Below are 15,514 nucleotides of genomic sequence, written 5' to 3' on the forward strand. Positions count from 1 at the left end.
ATGTATATAATTTTAGTTGCATTTTCTGTTTTCCCTTTCCCAGGTCCGCTGCGATAGTGAAATACAAGAGCTACGTCAGTGGCAAAAGCAGTTGAGAGAGGAGAAAAACATTATTAAAAGAGTGAAAGAATTCTGGACTAAGCAGGAAGCCAAAGGTAGGTGAATTAAATTGTATATTTTAATTATTTTTCTTTTACATTAAGTGTTTAATTTTTATATTTCAACTTGTATTAAGAAATAGGACACACAGTAAGACACGAATCACGAGTGAGAAGGCAATGGCTGCTGGAAATGCCTGGCTGTTTCTTTACAGTTTCTTTACAGTCACTACTTACTCTCAGTCAAGTGGCAATAAAAATACAGTACAGGGCCAAAGTTCAATAATTTTGCGGGACTATGATAATATGCTGGCACAGTATTTCTTAGGGCAGGATCGGACCGCTACCAGCTACACCACATGACAGACTGATTTTTACCAGACGGGTTGTTGTACAGTTTTTTTGAACTGTGGGATTTCTTTCTGGTAAATGTTCTACTGGCATTTTCCTGCAGTTATTTATAGCAGAAGTTGGCCTGTACAGTTCTAAAAAAAGAAAACAAACCCAAACGACCCAATATAATTGCCAAGGGAAATGAGGCCAGATTGCTTTAAGAACCGACACTGTAATACATTTCCTTTTTGCCCTGGTTGTGGACAAGGCTTTACTGACAGGGCCAAAGTTATCATTCACTTACTCAGACACAGTGGTATAATTATGATTATTCGCCCAGCCCCTTTGTCTGCTAACACAGGAGGATTCACTAGCTCCTCAACCAGGCCCCATTTTGTCAGTCTCCATGGGCTGGACTTAAATGCGATACACATAGAGATGTGAACTAAACGCTGATAGATGGAGGTGAGAAGAGGTCGTTCAGCTATGTTGTTCAGGTGTTGAAGGAAGGAAAATTCTGTTGTACCAGCACCATTGTGTGCTCCTTCAGTCTGATGGCACCGTCACAGATGTGTTCTCAGATGGATGATCTTTGCCCTGAACTACGTAAGAGCATTCAGGGTGAGGTTTCACACAGTCAATTGGATCAAACTTAGGCAGAACATGAGATGGTATTCTCATACCTGGTTACTATACACTGCTAAGGAAGTGCCAGTCTCCAGGTGACTGGCAGGAGTTAAAAGCCAGGGGCAAGTCATGGCTTAGACCTCTTCAGCTCAGTACACAAAAGCACATCTGTCGATGCCCTTATTCTGAGCCTGGTTTTTGTGGAACTTTGCTGGGAAAGGAAAGACTTACATTTGAATCCCTGCAGGATGAGGGAGTTTAGAATCAGGTTGCTGTGAAAGGTTTTAAAATGCTGAGTCCTGGTCAGTTAGATACCTACTATCCAGAAAAACCTACAACTCTGGATCTCAAGTGACAGAAAATTGCTGCTGTGCAATCTGGAATTAGGCAGCTTCATCATAATGGGAGGCCTCTGTCCTGCATTGCCTATTGACCTAGGCAGCTTTTCACTCAGTAGCGAATATTTGTGGGTCACCATTTGGAGCTGTTTTTCTTTGTTGCCTCTATAGACCATGTCATTGTTTCATTAGTTCACCTTCAGGTGCCAAATTTCTACACAATTAAAGTCTAAGCTGACACATTGAATATGTCCTGCTGTGTCTTCACTCAAATGTTTTTTTCCTACCTTATTCTCTATGCAAATTAACCATTCTTTTTAATTAAATGGAGTTACTGCACTCATGCATGGACATGAAATAGAGTATTTGGAATTAAGTGTTTGACATCCTCACAGGATGCTTTATTTTAGAAACTACAGTAAGAACATCCATATATAAATAGTACTTACTAGCATCAGAGCAATCGGAGCTTTTTGTAAGTGACTAGAGCCTTACAATTCTTCAGTAACGCTAGTCATCAAATCTGTTGTGGCTATTGTTAGTTTCCAAACTGTCCTGCTTTTTAATAGATGATACAACTGAAACTTCCCTATGAAGCATTTTAATTATAAAATAGCCCATGCTCTGTAAATGCCAAAGGAATTAACAGCAGTCAGGTCATTAACCTGATGCGCTGCAATTTTTTTTTCACTTTTTATTGTGCGTCCATTCTGTCTATCATTAGTTACAAGTAGATCGGGCTTAAAGGTTGGCATGAAAGTTCCACACATTTCCCTTTCTGCTTGCAATCATCTTTTGAAAATTTTCCCTAAAGATGAAAGGAGTTTCTCCTTTCACATATGTGAAAGGAGAAATCTGTTAGTAGTAACGATCATTATAACAACTGGGATTACAAAATAGCCCCTTGTTTTCAGTTTTCCTTACTTTGATGTTTTTTCCTTCACACAAAATAAATGTAATAGGCACTTGGGGCTAATAATAACATTTTAAACAAATGCTAGACTCTTTCTTGTGTGAAATCGCAGCACTTCCAGACGGGCTACTTTTTATAATACCAGCAAATACCAAGTTATATATTGGTAAGTTCCCCGTGTTTTCAAGCTCCCCCTCTGGCAAACCTTTGGCTCCCTAAACTTCTTTTCTTTTATTTCCTATTTGTACTTGCATATCTGTTGGATAGCATTAGTTTTTAGGACATCTAGTCAGGGTAGTGTTGCAGTTATACTGTGATAAGTTTCCTGTCAAATCTTCTGAAGTATATGCAGACACCAACTAATTCTGCAGTCAGAATTGGATAAGTAGGTATTTCCACTGGGTATTTTCTAATGAACACAGGGTTCGGAAGTCATAGTATAAATCTTTCCAATAAATAGCTTAATCCATGGTGCTATTGTAACACAATTTCTCCTCTGTTGTGTGAACTGGACCAGTATTTAAAGCCACTGTCACACAACAGCTGTGCAGTAAACTGCAGGCAGCACTGGGAGCGAACGTTCTAAATTGTTGCTCTGGATTTCTGAAGTAATCTATATTTTGTCACATAACATGAAGTGAATCAGTGGCAACTCTCATCCTCTCGAACAGGGTACAGTGTTAAAAAGCTGCCTCTGCGTGCCTCCTCCTTTAATGCTCTGCAGTGCTCACCTCCCAGTCACATGCGCAAGCTGGTACCACAGGGTAATTTAATGTTTGCAATGGAGAGAATCACGTTCAAGTACTGCATCCACCATGTTCCCCAGGGCCTGGACAACTTCAGCAACTCCTCCTGGCTTCCCTACGCTAGACAAAGCTCTTGCACAGAGGGAGGTCTTGTCTCCAGTTTTGCTGCTTTCCCTACGATGAGAGATGGTGACTGCAGCAGCAGCAGCTACTGGTTCTGTGTTTTGCATGTTTGCAAGTACAAGGCAAAGCGTTTTCCTGTTGGAGGTACTTTTCCTGCCCGAACAGCTACTCTTCGTGATCTCCAGGGAAAATGTGTGAGCTGGGTTGAAGCAGGGTAGCTTCAGCTGCATCATGCTATTTAATAAAAAGGTGTGCAGCAAAATCTGCTTCCATTGTAACATTGCAAGATTTATACTGTGTTACACCCTGAGTTCATTAGAAAATGTCCAGTGGAGAAATCTACTTTTCCAGTTCCGACTGCAGAATTAGCTGGTGTTCTGCATACACTTCAAAATGCTTGATGTTATTCCAGTATTCCTTCCCAGTGTTAAGAGTTCTTACCATAAGGAGGAGTCTGCATTGATACCGGTACTGATACCAATACAAATAGCAACAGATTTCTTTGAGTAGATATTTAGATCCATTGAGAGGCAGGCTTATAATTAACAAAAACAGTAGCGATTGACAACCTCAAAGGCAGTTCTGCATGTCTACACCACCAGCAGGACCACAATGAAGGCTGTTCCTGCAGGTTATCTTTCAGCTCTGAAGGCTTAAGCGTGAACTCAGTCTGCAGAAGTCTCAGGGTAGAATTTTTTAAATCATAAAGACGGTTAAGTATCAGCTGATATCAAAGCTATCATAAAAGGGTAATTTTTCAAAAGACATTTTTTTCAAAGCCTTCCTTTATGTATCACGGCCGCCTCAGTTGCCTTGCTATTACAGTATTATATTGCAAGGTGTTACGAGCTGACACACTTTTCTGTGTCTGCACGGTGCTATGTGCTATGTGCAGGACCTTTTGATCGCTGCTTCGCTTCATTAAGAAATGTTCATAATGAGAAGAATTTTCTTCAGTGCAGTATATGTTTTAACACAAATACTGAAACCAGAAGACCGTCGTGATTTTTTTTCCTGATAGCAGTTTGTTAAAAGGGCTGCATAGATTTTCCAAACATTTATTCATATTTATAGTGCAGTTTTAATTCGCAAAAGGTCAGGTTTTATTTACCAACCCATAGAGTTCCCTAAGGGATATTTTATAGCTGAAAAGAATTCATTCTGAGGAGCAAAATCATACATCACAGCAGGGAAAAACTGCATTTATACATGTGTGTATATATATGGGGTGTTCATGTGCAGTAAGTGAAGTAGAATTATTGGCTTGAGCAGCTTAGAGCTAGAAGATTAAACAAAATAGTAACTAGTGACAGTGTATAAAAATGGTGAAAAATAAAATCCATGAGCATAAGTTGTCTTCCAGCAGACCTGACTGAAATGTAAAGAAAACTTTCGCTGAGCAACCAAGGTTTTCTTCAAGTCTTTGTGGGATTTCATAGCCTATTTACTATGGTTTATTAAGAGTTTACTTTGGAAAAAAAAAATGTAGGCTTTTTTTTTAAAAAAAAAAAATAGATCTGGTTTTGAAGATCTGAAACCAGTGGATTCAAATTTACTATGATAAAATTAATCTAATTATAAATTTAAAAAATAAAAGACAAAGTCTTCTCTTTGTAATACATGTTTAATTCTGTCAGTGTTAATTGTTGAAAATTGCATTCCTGAAGGTGACGATAGAATTTGACCTAGTAGGCTTGCTAATTCATTTTAAATGATTGCAGTTTGATGTTTGGTTTTGGACTCTCTGTTTGCAGTTTGTTAGCATTTACATCATCTCATCAAGGCATGTTTTTTTTTCATACATTCCATTGCCCACAATACCAGTAAAAGTTGCAAATGTATACATTTCCCACTTGTTTCCAAGAAATAAACCTATATGCTTACAACATACCACTGTGTAAAAGGATGTATATGATACTAGATGATCAAACAATCATAGTTTTCAGTCTTCATGTGTGTAAAATCTTAAAGGTGAAAATTACAAGTGCATTTTCAGAGGACGAGATGAAACCATTTTAAAATGTTGCAACTAAGAAAAGTAGGGGCTAAGGGTGGAGTGGACTGTGTCATTTGGCAGTTGAAGCGATTAAAACAACTCCTGTCTCTGAAGAAATGTAATCTTTCCATAAACTATATTTATGGTGTTTTGGAGAGTAATGTGGTGATAAGATTTCCTTTGCCTGCTTTGCCGATTGTTTCAAAAGGAAAAACAAATTTCCTTTTAATCACTCTCATAGAGCTTTCCTGTCATCAAATCAATAATTTTAGGACTCTAGGACACACAGCTGTTTCACCACTTCAAAGAAAGTTGTAAAATTGCTCCTTTTCAATTTTTTTTCTTTAACCAGTGCAAGTTCGTATTGCTTATATCACTTTAGCTTTCAATATTATCACATTTTTCCTGTAATTCCTTAACTGAGCCCTGCTAAGTTAATTTAAGAGTATCCATACATAAAATAGCCTTGGGGCCCAGACAGATGGCTATTTGGAAACAGCTGTACTAGTTTGAGAAGTTACTGTCCAGGGGTTTTCATTATCAATCTCAGCTGTGATGCCATAATTAATTTTGTTAGTGCTCCAGCTGCTCTTATTTCTGCTGTTATTATTCTGCTGTTTATTAATGTCGTTAAACCCTATTTCATTGTAAAATCAGCAAGGTTAGTTTAAACTGCTGTTACCAGTGTTTCAATCTAACACGGCTGACTTTGCGCTGAAGTGGATTGTGAGCACTCATATAATAATGACTAGCATAATGCAACTACTTCTTAACCTTGTCTTTGTGTGCATTTGGTTTAACTGAATTAATTCATCCAGTTAATTCAATTAATCCCCTTTAATTAAACCACTGAGCTCTTCACATCAAGCAGGACAAAGCATTTATTGTTACTAAAAACTCAGATGTCACAAAAAAAGCACTAAGATCCTTGATCAAAAGAAAAAGAAGAAAAACATTTTTAAGTAGATACAGCAATTTATTACAAAGTTAACTACATTAAGAATAACAATGAAGTATCTCTTAAATTTGTGTGTGACTCTAACCCTGTTTATTAGATGCTGTAAACAGTGTTGAATCTAACTGTAGGGGATGAATGGTGAGCTGCCAAATAGCTCTTAGAAAATGCTGACTCGAGCAGTAATGTGATTCTACTGACACTACTAGAAAGATCAGCATACCTTCCATGAAAATATCAGCCAAAGACTCAGTTAATGTGAGCTAACAGTCAGATTCTGCTTTGTTGTGGCTCTCAGCACAATGCTATGTGTACCTTGTTTCATGGGTATGTTTTAGGCAAAGATGTATAATTTTAGGAAAGTAGGTTTGTATAATCTTGAACAGTGTGATACTTAAAAAGGATATTAAGAGCAAGTTAGAAATGTAAACTGATTGTAATTAAAAACTCCAAAGGCATTCTTGATTTATTTTTCTGGTTTCAGCAAGTGTGTTAAAATATGTTCATTATTACTGAAACAAATAGTGAAGTGTTAGTTTTCATTAGAACATAACCAGAACAAAACTTTTTTTTTTCAAATAGGGACTTGAAAGAATTTGAAAATATTTGACCTTTTTTATGAAAATACCTAAATATTCATTCATCACATACATGAACAAAACACCCTACTGACACCATCTGTTACAATGGTTATTTCTCTGCTGGTGTGCTGTTGGAAAGACAATTGGTTCTGTATACACTGTCTAGTACTTTCAGCTATATTATTTCCTAAGGGCTTCCTTTTCATCTTCTTACCTGTGTAAAATTTGTAAAATTTTAAGTTTAAAAAGCATTGTTCTGAGGGAAAATAGTAAAAGAAATACATATTCCTGGTTTTATGGCAAAAACTATTGTGACCCTATTAGCTAGCAATTCTTACATATCAACCATAGCCTTGGCTTTGGAAGGTACTTCTGTAACAGTGAATGTACAGAGTGTGTGGAAAATCTAGTTAAACCAAACTGAGACAGAAAGTAATCTTCACAGCAGGTGAGGGGGTTGATTTCCAGATGCAGAAGGGAATATTCTTTTACATTCCATTCAATTTTCAAGCTGTATTTCTCCTTTGGCAGTAGAAGTTATTACTCACCTATACTGAGAGACTTTAAAAACACTTCTCTCATAGAAAGAATCTTTTCCCTTGGGAAGATGCAACCAGCAACACGCTGAAGAACTCAAAATGTAGGTGTTCTGTCACTGGAAAGTCCTTGAAAATATGAATGAGATTGCAGATAAAGGGGAGAACAGGCTGCATATTTTAGAAGCGCTAGAGCAGGAACAGATGCGTACTGTCAAGAAGCAAGGGAATGCAGTCAGTCGCTCCTTACACAGCTGTGATGTGTCTCCACCTGAATTATGAGCAAGGATTTGAAAGCTAAATATGCTTACCAAGTTAAGTTGAACAGGGGAAGTCTAGTCTGCATACTTTTGATGGATGGCTGTATGTAATTGTATCAAAGTAAATAATCGTATCACATCAAAGCAGAATGAATTGAGGAAGGGAAAAATGTTAAATTCAGTACCCAGAAAAAAATGGCTACGCTGTGGAACTTCTTGGAATTCATTCCATAAACAAGTAAACGTATGAGTATAGTCATGTGCTCTAATGGATCCTTATTAATGGGGCCATAAATGAAGCTACAATTACACGCATGTTTGCAGAACTGAGTAGTTTCCCAAGGAAAATACTGAAAATGGTATATATATAAATGGGATATCTTACACTGAGCTTAAAAATATATTTAAAATGCACTATAGGTAATAATGCTGCGTTAGGAAAAGACACGGTCTGAATAGCGAATGGATTTCTTAAAGACTGCACCTCTGTGGTTTATTTAGGAAAATTCAGCTTAGTAAACTGTAAGGAATTCATCACTTTATGTGAGAGTTTCTTTTTTTTTCCACTTTCACCGAAGAGGGTTGAAATGTAGTCATGTTTGAGGAAGGTTTTAAATGAAAGAATTTGTTTCTAATTTCATCTGCCCTCCTTTTACTGTAGCTGTAATTCTTTGATTAATCTCATTATGGAGCTCTGGTAGATGGTTACCTCCCCATATTCCATGGTTTTACACTTTTAATATAGCTGTTATATTATATAACACATATATACACATATATGTTAAGATCTGACATGCTGAAGGTATTTACTAAAATAGTTTCAAACTGAGCCATATAAACAGGTTTAAAATGGAAGGCTGCTTGCTGTCAGTAGGACACTGCAATTAAAAGAGTTTGACTCTGCTTCTTTTTTAAATGTTACTGTATTTACAGGTAGTCGGTTCTTTCTTTCTGAAAACAAAAGTGCTGCGGTCGAAATGGTTTAAAATTTATTCATATATGTGTTTGCTTTTGATTTAAAAGCACTTGTATAAGGTTTCATTTACACAAAAGACCTTACCATTTATTTAAAAAAAAAATAATAAAAATCCAAGAACAAAGCAGTGCCGATAGCTGAGTATGTGGTGGTTTTCATCAAGCCTAATTCAGGATGCTTGAGATGTTTCTGAAAGTTTAATCTTGGCACTAACAGCTGAGAATGTAGTGATAAAAGTCATAAGACTCATGATGCAGATTCCGCTTTATTGGTCCACACCCCAGACTCAGACGTCTTTGAAAAGTTACAAGATAACAGTAACATTTAATTTCTGAAACTACGTTGGGAATGTTTGGGGAAAAAAAAGAAAAGGGAAAGATGATCATTTAGATAAGCTACAAAATACGTGATCTTCTGAACTGTGCTTAGACAGGCACAGCAGTGTATCTGCTAGCACAAGTCTGAACTAATCCTCCAGTACCAAAGCTGTATTTTTACCCATCACTCTGCAGTTGTTAATAATGATTTGTAATGGAAAAAAGACAATTGCAATTTGGTGTTTTTTCTGTGATTATATAAGCATACCTTTTTTTTGTTTGTTTTTCTGTTTTAAAGGAGAGGAGAAATTCTTCATGGGTTTTGCAATCTTTCTAGTTTTCTTGTTTTAAGCTTTTTCAAGATAACAGTGAAAAAATGGGAGCATTTTTATTGAAAATTCTGTTGGTGTTTTTTCTTAGTCATTTAGATGTGCAAAACCAAGATTTCTAAAACCACGACACTATTTATAACTGTGAGATGCATTAAAAGCCTGGAGAAAAGGCTGTCACCAGTTAAAAAGCAAAACTTCCAAATAGTCCTGCAGCAAAACTACACTTGAGACTCTTTTGGTTAAAAAAGACAAAGGGGCGGGGTGAAGGCAGGGAAAGAAGGACCACAAGCTGTTGATGGAGTTTTAAAATATGACGCAGAGATCAGCAACGAAGTAGGTGACAGATTGCAGAACACACAAGCTACTTGCCCCAAACTTCCCTTTAAACCCAGACTGCGGTACTAGTCACTTGGATGTCTTTTTCAGTGTAACTGTACTTTTCTTTTTTTTTCCCCTGATCATTTGTTTTAGTCTGTGTAAGAATTTAAATTTGGTGACTTCACAGAACCTATCATATTTTGCAAGGAGGAAATATTTCAGAAATAAGAGGGGCTAATGGGTGTAAATGCAGTTTTCATGAAGCTGCCCAGCAAATCTGGCATTCGGGTTTTCTGCCTATGTTGGCTTCTGTCTATAAATCCCAAAATGCTTTTTGCTGTAGACCTGCCACTCTGAAATGATTTCTCTCCATTTCTGGTCCGTTCTTTCTATTTTTGCCATTCTCTTTTTCTATCTTGACTATTTACATGGGAAAAATGGCAATAATCAAATGAATTGAAGATGCACTCGTTGCCTTCAGTCTGGATTTTTCTCCCAGTCCAGTGCCTTCTTCCCTGAACTGCTGTGTTTCTGTGGCTGTCTTCATCTCAGGTCACCAAATGATTTGGAGGACACTTGGATAATTAGTAGCAATACAGTCTCCAGTATATCTAATTCTGTGAAGTTTCTAAACTCAGGTGTTCATGTCAGTTGTTTATCTAGGCTAATGCTTATATCTTCCAATATTTCGTTTCTCTTTGTACACCTTGAATTGTAAAAATGCCATCCAGATATATCCAAACGAATTCTTAATCTTTCTGTCAAAATGCTAGGAAAGCATGGTGCATTGCACAAACAAATCCTGCTAGAGATCTTTCAGTCCTGTTTTCCCATCTCCAGTACCGGACGTTGGTGTTTGGGAGTCTCCTGTATGTCAGCTCTTACTTCCCTAACCTAATCCTTAGTGAATTTAAAAAATGCCCTGAAATCAATTGTTTTCTAAAGTCATGGAAGCAAGACTAAGCATTTTACAAACTCTGATGTTGATTTGGAGAATTAGGTTTGTCCTGTCACTTTTATATATCCGTTTTGCAGAAGCCTCTTCTGATGAATGATCCTCTGACAGTTCCATTTCAGATTCATGAGTAGCAGGCATGTCTATGGGCATAATTTCTGGTTGATTTTTTGTTTGTTTGTTTAACTTATCTTTTTTCAATATATCATTTTCCTATTGCTAGTGACTGAAGATTTCCTGAAGTGAAAAGATTCACTAATAATTGCGTACATGTTGACTTCCAATAGTAAGAGGCTAAAATTATACACACTTTATAAAGAACTGTCTCTTTAAAAGTCAGGTCTTATTTCAGAGAGATTGCTGGTGGCTCCAATTTCATGTTCAGGCTTCTTTGGCATTTCATTGGGAGGCTAGGGTGAAACTCCTTTCTATATATATATATTTTACTCTAAGCCCCTGCTAATAAGTTATTCCAATAGATTTTCTTTAATGGATTTTCTTATAGTCTGAGTCTATGGTATTTTTCATTACTGTTTTCAACTGTTTAAATTACTAAATGTAATTCTCGTAGTTCTTATGATTTAAACAAAATAGTGTGGGTATATAAACCTTTCATAAGCTACTGTCACAAACTGTATTATACAGTGGTGTATAAAGTAGGTCATAGTTTGTTCACTGTAATGCTGAAACAACCAAGTCTCAAACCAGAACGTCAGTCCTGATTCTGTATTAGTGCATTAAGATGACAGAAAATTGCCTGTTATCCAAAAGAGATGGTAAAGATGTTTGAACTTAATGCATATATAAATAGGACAAAGGCTAATCCTCAGATGTCTAACAGGAGTGTTACAGATTTTTGAGTATTCCACTCCCAGGAGCTGACCAAAACAGTAAATCCAAATACATTCAAAACCAGTGCTTCTTTTAGCCATCATCTGTGCCTCGACATTGCAACACATACATGATAAACTATGTCAAATGAGCCACATTTCCAAAGAACGTGGCAGACAAACTGAGAGTTAACTTTATTATAGTAGGAGTCAAGTCAAAAATAACAGTTGTACTAATCTCTTCAGAGCAACCCCCACCTCACTTCCAAGGAAATTAATATCAGTCTCCACTAGTGCTTATTATTGCAGTGATGGTTATCATAGAATCATAGAAGGGTTTGGGTTGGAAGGGACCTTCAAGATCATCTAGTTCCAGCCCCTCTGCCATGGGCAGGGACATGGTGTGCTAGACCAGGTTGCTCAAAATCCCATCCAGCCTGGCTTTGAACACCTCCAGGGATGGGACAGCCACAGCTTCTCTGGGCAACCTGTGCCCGTGTCTCACCACCCTCATAGTGAAAAATTTCTTCCTGATATCTAATCTAAATCTCCCCTCTTCCAGTTTAAAGCCATTACCCCTCATCCCATCACTACATGCCCTTGTAAAAAGTACCTCTCCAGCTCTTCTGCAGGCCCCCTTCAGATACTGGAAGGGGCTATAAGGTCTCCCAGGACCCTTCTCTTCTCAAGGCTGAACAACCTCAGCTCTCTCAGCCTGTCTTCGTAGGAGAGGTGCTCCCGCCCTCTGACCATCTTCGTGCCCTGCCTCTGGACCTGCTCCAACAAGTCCTATCTGTTTAGTGTCCTATGATTTAGAACATGCATGTGACTAAAGCATAGCTTAATCAGGTTCGCTCTGTATTAAAAAATAAGAGTCATGAGACTGAAACATACTGCTAACAAATTCAACTGTCCTGGCAGTGGAAATTATATGACCTATATGGATAGAAACCGTAATACTGGAAATAAGTGAGATGTGAGATTTCTTTTTTTTAACTTAACACTGTCATAGTGCTTAAGGGCCTCAGTTGCTGTATGTTTTAGGACTTAAAACAGGAGCTGAAGTTTTAAAACGGTATGAAATACTGTGATCATGCTACCAATGATCATGATTGTTTTACTTTTATTTAAATCTTATGTTGCACCTCCTTAAATTAGTGATTATGCATTCTCTGTAGATAATTTTCACACATTCCGTTACACAAACATCTTGGGAGTTAAGGTGTTTGTAATTTTCATGGGAGCTGAATCCAGCCTCCTGTGAGAATGGTTTTCTTGGCACTGCCCTGAGGCTGGCAGCAGTGCACAGTTGCAATTGCCACTGTGTAACTGGCATCCTCAGGCAGTTTGTTCTGCCCAGTTATGTCCATACGCCTTTCCCCAGCATGCAGGAAATCTCTGTAAAAACAAAGAGATGGTCTCCATTGCAGTAGAATCACAGTTCTGCAATGGTAGGAATCTGCCAGAGGGATAAAATGGGAACTGTGGTGTTATAGTTCAACTTTTTATTATTTTTTTTTAAATGCAACTGAAAATAGAAAGGAGTCTTTCTGTTGCTCTGTTGAACAAATTTTAGGACTCCCAAGACCGAAGTGGTTAAAAATCAGCATATGAATGGCATGGACTGTAAGCTGGTTGTTCATACTGACATTTACGCTATTCATTGCTTTTAGATATATGTTGTCTGAAAGAAATGGGCTGGGTTATCAGCTAGTGTAAGTTCTTACAAATGTCATGGGAGCTATGCTAATATATGAACTAAACATCTTCCTTAGGCATTTCACAATATTTTAAGGAAGTTAGTTCAGTTTGAGGTGTCACAGCCTGAAAACTACATGTTTTCCAATGGAAATTTCTAGTGGAAGGACTTAGCCAGGCAGCTTCTTTCCCCATCTTTCCAGCTTATCTGAATCCCGAGGACATCGTACTTTTGTATCTGCACAGGAAGCAAGTATGTGTCGAGAGCTATTTAAATAACTGCCTGAAATCCAGATTCATGCTGACAACCTGTGCTTCCTGGTTAGTGTGATGTGATTTGAAATTGTTAGGCTTAAGAAATACAGGTTATGATAAGACATGGACGCCGCTGACTAAAAGCACTGCTAGCAGCTACCTAAAACACCTGCTTATTTTAATGTGAAACAGCGCGTGTGAGCTCTGGGGTTTTTGAACTCGTTGCAATTTTTATGAAATATTTGCAAAGGCCACCCTTATCACTTCAAGGAATATTAGGTTAAATTCAACACAATAGTATTTTGTGTAGTCACATGGGACATTTAATCCACTCCGATTTTTCTCCTTACCAGCTGTACAAACAAAACGCCTAAAATCCGGAAGGGTCTTCTGCCAGCAAGGCACTGGGCAAATACTGCCTTGACCGTTGCAGAACATAGGGTGTATCCCGCCACTGCAGTCATATTTTGGGTTTCTAAAGTATTGTCTGTGTTCCTCATCATCATACATCCCTTTTCCTGTATGTTTTTTACGAGCTGACATCTTCCAGATTGGTAGCACATTGAGCACCTTAAATTAGCACATGGGCCTATTACAGCCCGGTATTCGGGGTACGTACCAAGAGGATTTTGTTTGGTGGTTTTCAGTTGCATGCGTTGGAAGGGTAACTAAGCTCTCCTGAAACTGTTTGTACTTAAGGGGATTTTTGGGGGTTTATTTGGCCTTCTTTGCCTCCAGCATAACTTTTATATATAAATCTCCCAACAAACTCGCTTCATGTGAAAGGTGTATAGTACAGGTGTATCTTCTGAAGTGTAGGGAGTAGCAAAACAGATTTTTATCTTTATAAGTTGAAAGGCAGTTTGTAAAATATGAAAATACTAAGAACAGAATATGACAGCTGAAATCACAGAAGTAGACTGAGGAACCAGACTGTTGTATCAGCAGAAGAAAAACATTAGGTTAATCTGTATTACAGCACGCTGAAAGAATACAGAGCTTTGAAAACAGCTTTCACTAGGGGGTGGGACATTTTACTTTTATGTAGAGCTTTTGTTCATTTAGAATTGTTTACTCCAGCAAGCAACCCTGTGCTCTTTGTTTGACTGATTTTTTCCATTTGGCAGACCCTTTGCTATCACATGGATAACATTCTTCTTTCCACTGAGACATAGAAAAACTATTCTTTATTGACCTTGCTTGTTGTCCTAAATGACAAAAATATATTTATATACTAGGTAAACTGTATGACTTCATCACTGACTTTTAATTGAAAATCCTTCAAAGCAAAAATCTCAAAGAACTGCTTTCATTTTTTTTTAACAACCCAGTAACTTCTTATTAGCAAACAACTCTGCCCTCAGCTACACATGCACAACTCCCACAGATGGCACTGGGAACTGTGTACAACCAGCTGAGTGCTGAAGCTGCGTCAAAACAAAAAAATGCCATGCATAGAAGAAATATGTCTTTTGGGTTGGGTGGGGATTTTTATTTATTTTTTGAACAACAGAGTATTTGCTGTGGAAGTATGGATGTTTACTTTTTTTCATTTCTGTGGATTTTTTGGAAAGTAAAGTATTTAATGTTTTATTTTGTATGGTTGCAGTGGGAAGCAAATCAGAAGACTCAGAAGAACGTATACAAAATCATTCAACATCTCAATTTTAGTTTTCTCGCCAGTATCACAAAACACAGAGCTCATGGACCAAACTTTGCAGTACTGGTTTAGAAACACTCTTAGCATTACAGTTTTACTTTTACATGTGAGGTGTTGTCAATCAAAGGGAGGTTACATAAGGACCCAGCATGCCAAGACAAAATTCAGTCCTGCAGTGAGCACAATTCTGTTAAAACAGATGGAATTGTGCACATTTAACCACAATTTTTAACTCCATGTTTATCTTGTGTTTCTGAATGCTCACTTGCAAGCTTTTCTGATAGGGACAAAACTCTGGATGAAATAAATGGGGTTACACCCACATGTAGACAAGTGTTAAAACTAAGGCAAAAATCTTCATTTAGTATAAACTGGAGTAGCTTCACTGACTTACGCAGAGCTGTGACAATTTACGCAAATCCAGGCTCTGTTCATAATGGTGTAATTTTCAGAAACTCTGTGCCTCTGCAATTCCAACTGAAGGTCATGAGAGCTAGGGTTGCTCTGCATTTCTGCAGGGGAAAAAAGTGAAAGGCCCTTTTGTTATCACTTAACACATGTGCTGAGAAAGTGTAAAATTAAGATCACAGTGATATCATTTTCAGCGATCTTGTGTATGTGTACTTACTTACTTAAGGTGCAAGCAGAATAAAAATCAGATTGGGCC

General features: G+C 37.6%; 1 protein-coding gene across 1 annotated transcript in view; it reads left to right on the forward strand.

Annotated features, from left to right (window-relative positions):
• IQCK (IQ motif containing K) overlaps nt 1-15,079 on the forward strand; it is a gene marked incomplete at its 3' end in the record, with an annotated part of 42,497 nt that extends 27,418 nt beyond the window's left edge. Inside the window, 3 exon segments of the mRNA XM_082490728.1 lie at nt 44-155; nt 14,797-14,841; nt 14,844-15,079. Of these exon segments, the coding sequence (XP_082346854.1) occupies nt 44-155; nt 14,797-14,841; nt 14,844-15,079 (393 nt within the window).
• Between the last annotated feature and the right edge of the window lie 435 nt (nt 15,080-15,514).

Source organism: Vanellus vanellus (genome assembly GCF_965231255.1).
Source record: "Vanellus vanellus genome assembly, chromosome: 14".
Classification (NCBI taxonomy): domain Eukaryota; kingdom Metazoa; phylum Chordata; class Aves; order Charadriiformes; family Charadriidae; genus Vanellus; species Vanellus vanellus.